This window comes from Falco rusticolus, chromosome 4 (assembly GCF_015220075.1).
Source record: "Falco rusticolus isolate bFalRus1 chromosome 4, bFalRus1.pri, whole genome shotgun sequence".
Taxonomy (NCBI): Eukaryota; Metazoa; Chordata; class Aves; order Falconiformes; family Falconidae; genus Falco; species Falco rusticolus.
This window is the reverse complement of record NC_051190.1, coordinates 18,542,536-18,556,851: the sequence shown is the minus strand read 5'-3', so window position 1 is coordinate 18,556,851 and position 14,316 is coordinate 18,542,536. Positions and strand designations below refer to the sequence as shown.

General features: G+C 48.3%; 2 protein-coding genes across 2 annotated transcripts in view; one reads left to right on the top strand and one right to left on the bottom strand.

Annotated features, from left to right (window-relative positions):
• The window catches only part of LOC119147835, a 38,076-nt gene extending 31,515 nt beyond the window's left edge, over nucleotides 1-6,561 (bottom strand). The window contains exons 1-2 of the mRNA XM_037387274.1: nucleotides 6,528-6,561; nucleotides 4,776-4,913 (exon numbers count right to left, since the gene is read on the bottom strand). Coding sequence (XP_037243171.1) covers nucleotides 4,776-4,913; nucleotides 6,528-6,561 — 172 coding nt within the window. The remainder of the gene's footprint in view (nucleotides 1-4,775; nucleotides 4,914-6,527) is intronic.
• A 276-nt stretch (nucleotides 6,562-6,837) lies between these two features.
• Nucleotides 6,838-13,591, top strand: LOC119147833 (2-epi-5-epi-valiolone synthase-like). The gene is made up of 5 exons (XM_037387273.1): nucleotides 6,838-7,007; nucleotides 9,176-9,968; nucleotides 11,637-11,870; nucleotides 12,568-12,820; nucleotides 13,491-13,591. The coding sequence occupies exons 1-5, from the start codon at nucleotides 6,838-6,840 to the stop codon at nucleotides 13,589-13,591; spliced, it is 1,551 nt and encodes a 516-aa protein (XP_037243170.1).
• Nucleotides 13,592-14,316: the final 725 nt, after the last annotated feature.

Sequence of the window (14,316 nt, the reverse complement as noted above, 5' to 3'; positions counted from 1 at the left end):
CCTGCCAAAAGATGATTATTCAGGTAAAGAGAAACAGTTATGCACAACACAACACATCAGTGTTTCAAAGGCTGCAGAAACATCTCCAGGATCAAGATCACTCTGCCATGGGGGCAAAAGTGATGCCACCCAAGGCACTGTACTTGTCCCGAGACCCCAGAAAACCCATATGGCAGCAATGATGGACCTCAGTGAGCTATGGCCCCACAGAGCAAGACATGGTGCAGAAAAAAACCCCACACCTCAAGTGTAAGAGCTTATGCTGGGTTATGAAAGCACCGGCGAGACCACATTTCAGAGGCACAGGGCCAGTAGGCTGTGAGTATAAGTGGGGTGAAGCAGATTGCCCCGGCAGGATTTTATTCCCTGTGATAGAAAAGCTCCTTTCCCTCATACCAAGAGGCACCATATGAATAAGCTCATGCCTTTGGTAATGGGGAAAAGTCTAAGTCTCTCCAAAGATCTGCTTCTCAGAACATTTCTCAGCTTTCTGTAGCTACTAAGATGACAACTCTTGGTTTTTGAGACAACTTTACCAATTTTCATTATCCAGATTACAAAAAAATATGAAAGCGGACAAGGAATATAAAATACATGTGTATTTTACATGGGAGTTGCCAGCCTGGGCCAGACTTCAAGGTCACCTAGAGAGCATCATGCTCCTCACAGTAGCCCCACCTGATGTACAAGGAAGGCAGATTTGGGCTAGCTATAGCAGCCCCTGATTTACATCTCATGCCAGTCTCTTCCCGTCAAGGGTAGCTTATATCACTTTCAGCAGTTTTATAATTAATTGCAAGCGCAGGAATAACCACCCCCTCGCCAGACCATGTCAGTTTGTTGCCCTCAGCCCAGCTACGCCTTGTGTGAAGACACATTGTCTTGTTGCAGTGTCTCCACCGCATGAGCGAGCATCCCCGGGCTCCCGCTGTACAGCTGCAGGATGCTGGAGGTCGGGGTCAGCTCGTCCTCCCTGCCAAGCACCCTGAGGCTTGTTATTAATTTGGGGGGAAAAAGCACGTTTGTAATCTGTGTCAGATTTTAGGAATCATCATGTTACGCTTCCGGATGAGTAACAGACAAGGATCCTCTGTCATGCAAGGGGGAGGAAAACAAGATCTACCTCCAGCTGTTTTGTAACCCGTGTTATAACACCAACCGCAAGCGCCAAGAAGTGCTACCAGGGAGAGAGTGCACTGCGGTGCGTGCCAAGATCAACCGTGTGCCTAAGATTATACAACCTTTTCAGGGAGCACCGCAGCTTCTGCAGCCTGGTGATGCTGTGGACCAACAGCAGAGGTCAGAATTGCCTTCGTTTATGCAAGCATCCAACAAGTCAGAGCAGAGCTCAGGGCTGGCGGCTGGCTCCGGCCGGGATGCGCTCCAGACTCTGAGCACTAAGGTCAGTGAAAATTTATGGAACTAATTTTTCTTTTTTTCCTTTACGTTACTCCAGGAAAAGTGGTTCATTTTAATGCTTAGTTTTTGCACAACTCCAGAAAAGCTGCTGGACTATATTAACCGCTAAACTAGATTGCCTGGTGCCTCTCCACGGCTCTGCCTATGCACAGACATCTCTTTCCCTTTCCCATCTAGTTGTACATTATTTTTTTAGTGCCTTAAAGGGTGCGTGTGTGTGTGTTTCCTCCTCACTCAGAGGAGGAAAATGCTGCCAGTGTGAAGCAGAGGAGTTCAAGCCCTACCATGAAAGAGGAGGAAAGGGCTGCTTTAAGCCTCCAGCATCTTCACAAAAAGATAAGGTGGCATTTGTTCAAGTGGACCACAGTTGCCAGCCAGATTGTTCCCAGTAACTTCCTCGGCAGATGCTGAGGGCACAGCCAGCCTGATGTACAACCAGGCTGAATAACGGATTGCAGCTTCTACTTGTTCTGAAACTGGGCACTTGTGGTTCATACTGAAGTCAGGAGTCAGGATTGTAGGTGGGGGCAAAGTTGCTTGTGGGGGACATCAGTGTCCCCTGAGCAGGCAGGCAGCGCAGCACCATGGAGCAACTCACTGCTCCAGAAGTGAAATTAAATTCTGCATCTTGGGCTTAGATGGCATTTTTTGGGTGGGGGAGCTCAGCCAGGAAAGGGGAGGACACTGTGGTGTTTGCAGGGGGCTGCCCAGGAGAAGGCATGGAGACAAGCTCAGAAAGCAGCCTGGATTTGGCAAAAACAAAACAAAGAAGCCACATCCAAAGATTTGGGACTAGATCTTTCGTTCGCGTTTTTGGTCTATCCTCATTTCACCTGCCAGCCTCTAGATCTATTTTGCAGCCCCAGCAATGACTTCCAGAAGAGCTCCCCTTCGCAGCCACAGCAAAGCATTGAACCTGAGCCACCCGAACATCATGCTGCCAGACGGCTCGGTGCTCGGGTGCTGAGCGCTTTGCCGGGAGCTAAATGCTTGGAAATCCAGTCTGATAAAACTGTCCCAAATAGTTCCAGCAGTCATGTTCACCAAGGCACCTCAGGCATTGACAACAGCTTATCACAACACTCACTACTTTGTCTTAGCACGTAAATACACCTCAGCTGTTGCAGTTTAACCAGGCAATCCTGTTTATGGAAACCACGATGCAATGCTCGAGCTATTTCCTTACGCACCAGAACCCTGCACACAAAACTGCAGCCATTTAGGAGATCCTATGCTACTGCTTGACTCAAATACATTAAAGGCAGCTGTGATGTATGCCCACCGTATGGATGGAGCTGTAGCCAAAGGAAGCAGGAGTATGGTTTGTGGCATATCTGGGGCTGCTCAGTGGCTCCAAAGCCACCATCCACGAGCCAGGGCAGAGCCATTCGCTGGGGCACGGGCATGTCACAGCCCATGTGGGGCCAAGAGTGGGCTGGCAGCATGGGCCAAACCCAACCACCTGGCCAATAAACATCGCAGGGAGTCCTGAGCCGAGTGTAGCTGATGCCTCAGCATCAGTAGTGCCAGAGCCCGCAGCAGAGTCAGCGCGGGGAGAGGCAGTGGTTAGGGCTGGAGGCGCAGCATGAGGAGGAAGAGGGGGAGGAAGCAGCCGGGGTGGGGAAGCTGCCACTCACAGCAGGAACCAGGGTGCTAAACTCTACCTGAACTTCAGGGGAAGGCAAGGAAAACATATGCTGGAAAAGAAATAGTAAAGCTGGATGCTCCCCAGCACTCTTCTGCTTGCATTAGGGAGGCTCTGGAGTCAGTGGCAGAGAGTATGCAAAGCATACGTTTATTTTCATACATAATAAAGGACACTGCGTGCAGCAAGGGCAAGTGGTAGGCACTAACAGTGGGATCCAAAGCCCAAGGCAGTCAAGGGGAGCCTTTCAACAGCTTCAATGGGCTTTAGATCAGGCTGCGAGAGAACAAAGTCCCTCCATGCGGTGCAGCCTGCGTTCCCACACTCAGCTGTTGATTTTAGAAAATGGCCAAAAAAGGCAGCAAACATCTCGCTGTGTGTGCCACACCAGGCACACGTGGCTATCACAGAAAGCACTGAGGCAAGGTTAAAGCTACAGAAGAAAATATTTATGAAACAAGCATCCCAATCCATTAGAAATTAGTTAACAGCCAAACCTCTCTTGGCACTGCAGTTGCCAACCTTCCCACCCACCCCTTCCTCCTGGGAGCGTGCATCCTCCTCCCTCTACTTGAGGATCCTGCAGACCCATCTCCTCTGCTCAGCCTTAAACTCCTTTTCCCAGTAAACCCTTTCCTCTGCTCCTTTCTGCCAAGTCCCAGAGCCTGCAGGTCACATCTCTGTGGGACAATGGGGGACCCGGGACTGGGACATCACACTGTCCCCCCTCCTGTCACACCATCTCTCCCAGAGCTCCCACCCCACATGGGGAGTTTACCTGCAGGATTATGCATGTTGCTTCTTGTCCCCCAGCCTCAGAGGATGCTGCCGTGGGTTTGCTGCCTCTGCAGAGCAGTGCTCAGGTGTCTGTCCAGGGGACAGGCTTCTCCACCCATGATCACCTGCGTAAAGCCCCAGCCCTAGGGAGAGGTTGCGCAGGAAGGATGGCCCCAGGCTGGGGCTGCACCCACTCCAGCTGCACCCTCCTGCCCCCACCCAGGGCACAGGAGCCAGGTGAGATCCAACAGCATCTGACATGAAAAAAGAAAAAAAAAAAAAAGCCGACTTTCAATGCCCTCGCTTTACGTAAGTGCAACGTTCACATCCTGACCTTGGGAAGCTGCTGGCTCTCAAGGAGATAACCGGCAGTTTCATAACCTTCTGGTTACATAGCACAGACATGTCCCAGCTGAACGATCAGGTATGAGGCCAAAAAAAGTCCCAGGAGTTTGAACCATAGATTACCTACAAGTGGTCCATAGCTACAAGGTCTCCACTGCTCTGCACAGCAGGGATTTGGAGCACCCTGTGCTGTGGAGTCTAGCTCAGAGACCAGGTCTTTGCATGGGCTGGGGGAGGTTGTGTCACGCAGGTACCAGCTGAGCTGCCACCCCCCCCCCCCCAAAGGGTCCCAAGGAATGCACTGGCTGGGGGCAGCATCAGGAAGAACCAGTAGGAACATCCAAGGTATCCAAAAGCCTAAGCTTGCCTGCAGCAGAGCTGGAGCAGAAAAGGCTGGTGAGGAATTAAAGCAAAGTAATTAAAGACCATGTGATGGAGCTGAGGTCAGCCAGCCATCTCCTCTTCATGCAGACGAAACACAAACTGAGGCTAGTGAGGAAACACGGACTACCCCATAACCCAAACAGCATCTTTCACCTCTGGGATGTATCACCTTGGGCTTGTTCAGTCAAGGACCAACCCAACGTACCTGCAAAGTGTCCCGAGAGTGCCCGGGGCTGGGCAGAGGGGGCGAACAGGCTGGGGGCGGGGGGGGGCAGGTCTTCGCTGCAAGGCTCTTGGCAGCCCCTCTGCAGGACGGGTGGTACAATGACATGGCAGTCATCAGCTATGGCAAGCAGAGAGACATTGGAAAGTCAATTTGTCAGCTTCTAAAATGAAACAGAACACATTTTCATGCTCTCAGAATAGAACAGGGAAGTATAAATGGAAAATAAGTAAACACACAGGACAAAAAGAGTAAAAGCAAGGCAAATAAAGTAAGTCCCAATGCTCAGTGGATTGCTATTAATCAAAACAAATAAACAAGATGAAAAGGACAGGGGTCCTTGCATATGTAAGATTATTCCATCTTATGATTTAGTAAACAACAAACTGCATTAGACCTGCAGTCTCTGTGGAAAGCAATCCAAATTGTGTTTGGATTGGGAGTTAACATTTCAGATGAGTATTTGGTAAACAGGCTAAGAGCTTCAGCACACCTTCTAATCCACCCTCCACCAGCTTTGGAGGTGACTTTGGGCAAGTTGCTTCTCTTCTGATGACTCTGTTTTCCTCTTCTCTCAAATAGGGATAACAGTCTGTACTCTTTGCCATCTGGTGATGAAGCCAGCAGTGACAACTGGATGTTAGGAGTTATTACCCTTCCTGGAGCAGGGCTACATGGCTTTAGAATTCATTCTTGTAGCACTTTCCCAAAATTAATTTTGAGATAAATGTAGGTTCCTAAGTGAGTTTGGCTGCTATTAAGCCTCCAATGCCATGAAGTGGTCTTGTCCAACAGGCTCCTGAAGAACCATTTTTTCCAGCCTCTGCTTTTACGCCTGTTTTTGGTTTTCGTGATTTTTGTTTCTGAAAAACAACAGCTTGCAGAAACACGGCCAAGAAGGTGGGAAAGACAGGTTTGTACCTTTGGCCACTGCTGGTAAAATCAAAGGAAGGTCCTCCCCTGTGCTCGGCCCACAGAGCTGTATGCCAAGGCAGTGTTTGCTGTGGCCAGCTGAGCCTGGGACCCTCTGAAAGCCCCAGCTGGAAGATCATACGGAAAGGTGAATTGCACATCCCTCAGTCATGTGGGGAGCAGGGTGCTGCCTGCCGTCACCAGCACAGGCCCCCCACCAGCCCCCACCACGCCATTGCTTCCTACAGAAAGGGAATTCATCCCTCTGGCTGAGCCCACCCTACAGAGTCAACATGCCTTTGGGTCAGGGAGATGGGGTCACCCCAGGTTTGCGGGGTGGGGGCAGATCTGGCATACTCTCAGTAAGACACATCGGTGACAATTGCAGGAAAACACAGGACCCAAAAGGCAAGGGTCATCAAGGCCCAGATACCACTGCCTGGATCACACTGCTGATCCTGAAGTAACTGCACCACGGTGAAAGCTCAGCATCTCAGAGCCCCTGGCAGGTGGCTGAGCGAACGGATCAAAACTCAGCTCATCCCCCAAAACAGCCCTTCGGGAAATAAACTCTCTCTGATTGTTTTTTTAAAACCATCATAAAAACTAAAATCAACAACAACAAAGAAATCGTTCTCTTTCCCAATGCAAGAGAATCCCAGGAATGTCAGCTCAAAAGAGGTTTAACCAGCTGGTATCGATCCCGTCCCCATGCTCCTGCTCCCATCTTACCCCATAGGGGCGGGTTAGAGCCACAGCCACATCAGAGGCTCCGCACAGCAAAGGAGGTTCCTGAAAGTCCTGGAGAATCACACAAATTGCCTTTCATAACTTTAAATTTGCTGTAGGGCATCATGTCGGAAGTTAATGCATGCACTCCTATTGTACTTCTGGAGCATTATAAAACCGGCTGATTATACAACCCCATCCTGGTACTCACACGTGTCTTCAAATGCTCCTACCACCCTTCACATGCATCCTAGATTAGATAATCTTAGTTTTGTAATTGGTCTTCCTTATGGAGACGAGACCTCCCCTTCCAACACCTTGGTCACCTGGAGGCTTTAAAAAGCACCTCAAAGGCACCCGGTTACAGGAGATCCCTTAACAGGGAGATCTTAACTTCTGGAAGATGCCAGTGTCGGAAGAGGCCTCTGCTCCGGTGGCGCCGGCCGCCCTGCCCCAGGAGCCCCAGCAGACAGACTTCCAGCTGGTACGAGTCAAAAGCACGTGGTGCCGGATCAAGAAGGGAGAAGCCCTTTCCGACTGCGAGGACAAGGTCACTCTCTCTGAAGCGAAAATGTAAGTATGGGAGCCCACGTCGGTCATTGGCGACTGCGCTGGGCGGCTCTGGCTGGCCAAACTGGGCCGCCTCCCCGGTGGCACGTATCTCAGATGGAAAAAACATCTTATGTGCTGTTGCAGCTTAACCCCACCGTTACGTGTACACCCCTGTGAAAGTGGGCTTCAACACGGGGGCAATATGGCAGCACAGGTATTTGCTGTTCTCCTTGGCATGACCTGGCAAAGTTACAGAGGGAATTTTATCAACAGCCTCAATTTTTGTAGGTGGGAAGTTTCTTTAAGCTTCTGAAAAGCTTACGCAGGGACTTCTGAATGCTGCAGTTGGGCTTTTCCCCCCTCCCCGTATTACAAGAAATCTTTGTGTGCAAAAGCTCATGGCCGGGCATGGGAGAAGGATGCATTGATAGAGGTGGTGACAGATAAACGAAATGCCTAGATGGAAAAAACAAACACAGTAGGTCACTGACAAGAGCAAAACTCATAACGCATCTCTCAAACCGTAGAAGTCACCTAGTGCTGCTTCAGACAGAGGAGAGAGACAAATTTCCCCCAGGGATACATGCAGTTCTTTGCTGGTATTACATCTGTCCAGTTAATTATCCTTAAATTACAGAATAATCTGTTTCATGAGCACATGGACCCTCATTTGTGATGCAGGACTTCCTTAATATGGCGATGTTTTGCCTGTCAGACATTTTCTAGCATTTGTCATACTCAGGTTTTAATGTCACAGGTCTAATCCTTTTCTTAGTCAGGTCAGAGGGATCTTCACCAGCGCTGGCAGTGGCTGTGCAGGAGCGATGCTCAGGCAGGGCTGCAGCAGAGAGAACAGGGCTTTAGCAGACCCAAAGGCATGCTGCTGGACCTCAGCCCATAGCAGGCTGGACCTAGGGCCCAGAGCACACCCCGAAACACCCTCAGCTGACATATGCTTCAACAAGGGTATGTTCAGCCTCAAATTCACTACTATTTTCCTACAGCAGAGGGGTTGCAATGGGTGCTAGTTGTGCCACCTGGCACCCGAAAATGATTCCACCAACAAACATTCAAATCCATCCTGTCTCTTAAGAAGGGTCACATGCCAGAGGCAGATGCACGTGCAGATAAAGTACAGCTATAAGGTATATACTTGATGCATTACAATGTACATGGTGATCTTTTTGTAACAGTGCCTTTTAAATGCCCAGAAAAAATTTCCTGAAGGTATAAATCCTGACTGGTTTTCTTTAACACTTTAAAAAAGGTTAAGGACAGACTTAGAGGCAATTTGGTAAAGAAAGCAGAGAAGCATCTACTTAGACTTACAAGAGAAAGTTCAGGCATGTGGAAAGAAATCGGGCATGTAGGGAAATCTATTTGAAAAAAAAAAACCAAAACCAACAAAGGTTCACAGAAACTTTCAACTTTTACCCAACTGCGGCTCAAGAAGTCTTATTTAAAATGCATGTTGCAGTTTTTTTGATTTTTTTTAATTTAAAATGCATGTTCTGGGGTTTTTTTTGGGTTGGGTTTTTTTTGTTGTTGCTTCTTTTTTTTTTCCTGGGGGGGTGGAGGGGAGCAGTTTCCTTTCTTGATTGCCAACAAACTAACAAAGCCACTTGTTTTTCCCCTGCCCCCCTCTGCCCCATAGAAGTAATAACTGTGTCATAGGGCTGTGTTCTTCACTGGTTTAGATAGTTACTACATGCTGGCTTTGTAGGCTTTTATTTATCCTTTAAAACTCCAGTATGGACATCTTCCCAACCCTCAAATAATTTTCTTTCCCTGTCTGGGAGCACTTCCTATTTCTACCATACCTGTTTCGAGGTAGAGAGATCCACTGTTTCAACTGGAGCATTGTAGAAACACTATTTTATATGTGGGTGTGTGGCTGTGTGTAGACAGACATGAATAAACCAACTCTTATCGCCCAGATATACCCAGCAGAGGATGTTTCCTCCATAAAAACTCTGGAAAATTTTGACCATGTCTTCCCCACTCCCTGTGTAGCAGATGAAATGGTTGGTCTGGGGTTTTCTGCTGGGGTTTTCAACTTCCACCATGAACAACATGCTCCAGCTGTTCTTGCTCTCTATCATCACCATGTAGAAATTCAGCCATATGCCCGTTCACTAAGAGGTGGGAGCGTTTCTCCAGTACTAAAGCAGTTGAGCCCTGACACCCAGGAGAGCCGTCCCACCCTCACAGCCCCACACATTCCCTGTGCACGGGCAGGAGAGCACACATTCCCCACCTCCCGGCTACATCCTTAAACTAGTTCAGACACGCAAAGTACAAAAAGAGGAATACGGTGATTTCATACAGTGTTTTCTGATCCTTGCCAGAGGTGAAAGCATCTCGGAAGGCGGTGTCTCCTGGACAATTGAAGCACCCATTTATTTTTGCTACAAAGTGGTAGAAACATACAATATTCTGGATCCCTCTAACACTACTCTGCTCTGGGGTCACATTACTGACCCCCAGCAACTAGAGCTAGCCACCAGTGGCAAAAGGAAGCTGCGGCGCTTCGTTGTCATAGATGAAGTCGTTGATGAACTTTATGGCTCCAAAGTCAGAGAATACTTTGAAGAGAATAATGTTCAGCACAAAATCCTTGCCCTGCCTACCACCGAAGAAACAAAATCCATGGACCTCGTCTTGAACATCTTGCAAGAAGTCCAGAACTTCAGCATTGACAGGCGAACCGAGCCCATCATTGCCATCGGAGGCGGCGTCTGTCTGGACATCGTAGGACTGGCCGCATCGCTCTACAGGCGACGAACCCCTTACATTCGGGTCCCCACCACCCTGCTGTCTTATGTTGACGCCAGCGTGGGGGCAAAGAACGGGGTGAATTTTCTGCAGTGTAAGAACAAGCTCGGGGGCTACACTCCCCCAGTAGCGAGCTTCCTGGATAGATCCTTCATTCAGAGCATTCCTCGGCGACACATCTCCAATGGCCTTGGTGAAATTTTAAAGGTATGAACTTCTACAACTGCAGTTTTCAAAACTGAACACATAGAATCATAGAATGGTTTGGGTTGGAAGGGACCTTTAAAGGTCACCTAGTCAACCCCCCTGCAGTGAGCAGGGTCATCTTCAGCCAGATCAGGTTGCTCACAGCCCCATCCAACCTGGCCTTGAATGTTTCCAGGGATGGGTGTCTACCACCTCTCCGGGCAACATGTCCCAGTGTTTCACTACCTTCATCGTAAAAAATTTCTTCCTTATATCTAGCCTGAATCTCCTCTCTTTTAGTTTAGAGAATTACCCCTTCTCCTATTGTAACAGGCCCTACTAAAATGTCTGTCCCCATCTTTCTTATAAGTCCCCTCTAAGTATTGAAAGGCTGCAATGCTGGTAAAATGTCCATCACATCCATGGCGTTGTATAAACCACCACTTTATATAAAGTTGTATAAACTCATACAGAAACAAAGGTGGACCATCAAGGCTTCACAGGGACTTTTAACTGTCATTGAGCCTACACAGCTTTTTACAGCTGCTGAACTTGTTTGAATATCCCTTACACAGTGCCTAGTGCTAACCCTCCGGAGTAAACTCCAAAACTCAAGGCCAGACATAGACACAGCACAACCAGGGAAGAAAACATCTTCCCGTTGAGGCTGATCCATAGCACTCTAAAATGAACTGCTGGCAGAGAATCTGAGGCTCGTTATACTGGGGATTAATAATTTGCACCTACCTCTCTGGGTATGTTGAGTGTAGTCAATCAATCTCCTGTGAGTCAAATTCTACTTCTAAAATTACCTGGAAGGTGTACAGTAAATGGTTTTATGCCTGAAGAGCTTTGAAAACTTTTGATAAAGTAGAGTTCAAGCCATTAAAGAGTATTATTACTATTGGAGATGAGTTCATCAGTAGCATTTTTCAGAGCTTGGGCAGTGGGAACTCTCCATAACTGGAGGTCTCTGGCAGGCACTGGGAAACATGCAGGTCACCATTCCCGACTGCAGGACAGGGCTAATGCCCGAGTCAGGGGGGTGAAAAAATATGTACTTTAACTATGAAACCACTCCTAAACCCTCATATTTTCTATATTGTGGTGTTTTCCTAACCTTCCCTTGCCCACAGAACAATCCCAGGGAGTAGATGAGGGTAATCCTAGGGATCGCTCTCCTGCCCTTGGGCTGGCCACCGTTTGGCTGAGACCATCGGGATTCTTCTGCCAGGCACACGAATAGCCAGAGCTTGTTACAAACTGTCTGCTGGGCTTTTGGAGCCTCTAGGAAACACACAACGTGGTCAGAGCTGCCCAGTAGCAAGGGAACTTGCCCACCAGTGCCCCCATCACCTCTGTCATTTTACCAGAGCCCCACTGGGCATTTCTGCACTGCCTTCTGCATACATCTTCACTTACCATACCTGACAATGTGTAACACCACCAGGTCACATTCCCTAGAGATCTGTTGATTATACACCAGACATATACATGCTAACCAGGAATTGTGTTTACAGAAATACTCTTTCAGGCTGCAGAGGCAGAACTTGCCTTTGCACCAGATGTGCAGGTATTGCTAGTGTAAAACATGATATTAGAGTCCAGCCTACTGAAACACTCGTTTACAACAGCACATAGAAGGATCACATAATTACTTTTGCTCACCTCTTCTGTTCTTTGCCCTAGATGGCACTCATGAAACACAAAGGGCTGTTTGACCTGCTCAAGAGACACGGAAAATACTTGCTGGACACCAAGTTCCAGTCCTGTAGTGGCTCTGCTGACCACAGGGATGCTGCACTGCAGACTACCAGGATTGCTATTGAAACGATGTTGGAAGAGCTGGCTCCCAATCTCTGGGAGGACGACCTGGACAGACTGGTTGATTTTGGTCACCTTATAAGCCCAGAGCTGGAAATGGTGAGTGACAGCTTTTATATTGCAACATCTATTTTTTTGGAAAAAAAAAAAAAAAAAAAGGTTTTCAATCAGCAGCATGAAAAGTTTGTACAAAAGGAGCTGAGCTACACTTCAGATTTGCACATGCTACCTTCAGATCACCCAACACATCCAGCCTGGTCCTGCTGGATAAAGAGACCCCTTTCCCTGCCCCATTCCACCCACACCTGCACCCGTGTTCCTATTCAGACCACAGGACAGTTATTGCTGCTTACCAGGCATTTACTGAAGCACGAAGACAACCAGATTTCAATGAAGCTACTAGAAATCACCCACATGAGCTGTAACAGTGCAAAGGCATGGAGACCATAGCCCGTATTACTGGGGAGAAATTGCCACTGAGGAATGAGGGGGGAGGACCAGACCTTACGCAAGATGCAGAACTCTTCCCTCCATCCCATGGTGCTTGTCATCAGTGATTTGAATGGGAAGAGAATTAGATCCTTGATCCCTGTGGGCGATTTTACATGCAATTCACCACACATAAAATAAATCATCCTTTGCAGACCATAAATCACAAGAAGCTAACATCCAGCAAATCTGTACTTCTGCTGCTGTGAGTTAAATGTCAATTTTCAGGAGCACTTTTAGGAAAAAAAAAATAATTACTGTTTGTCAACTGAAACCTTTTCTCCCACCTGTCTTTTCTGCATTTCAGAGGGTTTTGCCGTCGCTGATGCACGGAGAAGCAGTGAACGTGGACATGGCATTCATGACGTACGTTGCCCACACACGGGGACTCATCAGCGCCGAGGAGAAGGAGCAGATCATCCAGTGCATGAGGGGCCTGGAGCTGCCGGTCTGGCACGGCGGCTGCAGCTGGCCCCTCATCAAGAGAGCCCTGGTGGAGCGGCTGAAACACAGCGGGGGGCAGCCCCGGATGCCTCTCCCCACCGGCCTCGGCGTGGCAGGTACTGCGGCGAGGGGCACCAGGAGCGGGCACTTGGGGGGCAGCGGGCATCCCAGCACAGTGACGTGCTGGAAAATGCGCCCTGTACCTCTGCAGCTGTACATTTCTGGGTTTAACACCTTGATAAGCCCACCCAGAGACAGAAGCCTTGTCTTGTGTGTAACCACCAGAACACAGTTAAGGACTGAGCTCTAATTAATTGCATTATGACTGACCAAGTCACTTTGCAAACATGTTGGCAGACCAGGGTCTAAATGCAGCGCTCTAGCAGACAAACCAGCAACGTCATCAGGGAAAAACCATTCCTTTGTTATACTTGAAAATATTTGTGAAATAATCCTTGGCAAAAGGAATTTAATGTATTACTGCGCCTAGAACTAATACTTGAAAACTAAGTAGTATCTGTTCAGTATCTGGGGTGAAACACTCTTACTCGTAAGATTTAAAACAAACAAACCCCCAACACAGCAGCAATGCACAGGACCAGGTTGCGATCTCTTCATCAGTATCTATTCATACTTTTCCCATGGAGCTCAGTTTCTACACACTCACCAGAAAACAAGACTCCCATAAACTGTTTGGAGGAGCTATTCTCCCCCCTAGTGAGTCAGAGTATGCAGGCAGGAAAATCTTTCCTGTACACTTTATCAACTACAAGTTTTATTTTACAGAGATATTCAATGACACTAGTGAAGAGACCCTGGAAAGAGCATACAAGCTGTGGGTCAGAGACTGCAAGACGGTGCTGGAAGAAGAGCCAGCTGCTGTCTGAGAGCTGCGAGACCCAGCTGATGGTCCTGCCCCACACATGGAGTTGTTTAACATTGTAAGTTAGTGGGCAGGACTGAATTTTCAACAAGATAAGGCAGCACCTGTGAAACCACGTACCCCCCAGAGCTGCGTGGAACAAGACGACTGTTGGCATCTGTCCTGGTTTACTCAATTGCTTTGTGTGGAAGGGAATTGATTAGTGCTCAAGAAGTGATTGCTCAGAAGTGAAACCAAGCGCCCATAGCGTAGTTCATAGCAAGCTGTCTCCACTGGGCAAAGTGAGCGGCATTTGCTCATTCCTTTGTGAATCCAACCTGGGGGCTGCCATGGCCTCGCGCAGCTCCAGTCCCACTATTGCTTGTTGTTGGACCCCTGAAGTCAGTAGTTGTACCTGGCTCACAGACCACGTAAAAGAAACGGGGCATCCTGACAGCACCACGTTAAATCTCCATGCTATAGAAAATATTTGAAGTGGGTTATCTCCTTCACTGGTTTTGAAACTCAGAGTTTTTCTTGTTTTCGCAGCTCATTCCAACTAGCAAAAAAAGAAATGCAGCTGCCAGCCTTTGCTCCCCGGGTAAGGGAACGCCACAGAGATTACAGGCACGATCAGGTAGCCACAGATCAGCAGACATCGCTGCTGTGAAGCGCGATGGAAGCTGTATCTTGACAGCACTCCTAGGTCTAGGGACTCTTAAATACTAAGGACATGCTGGCAAGACTCAT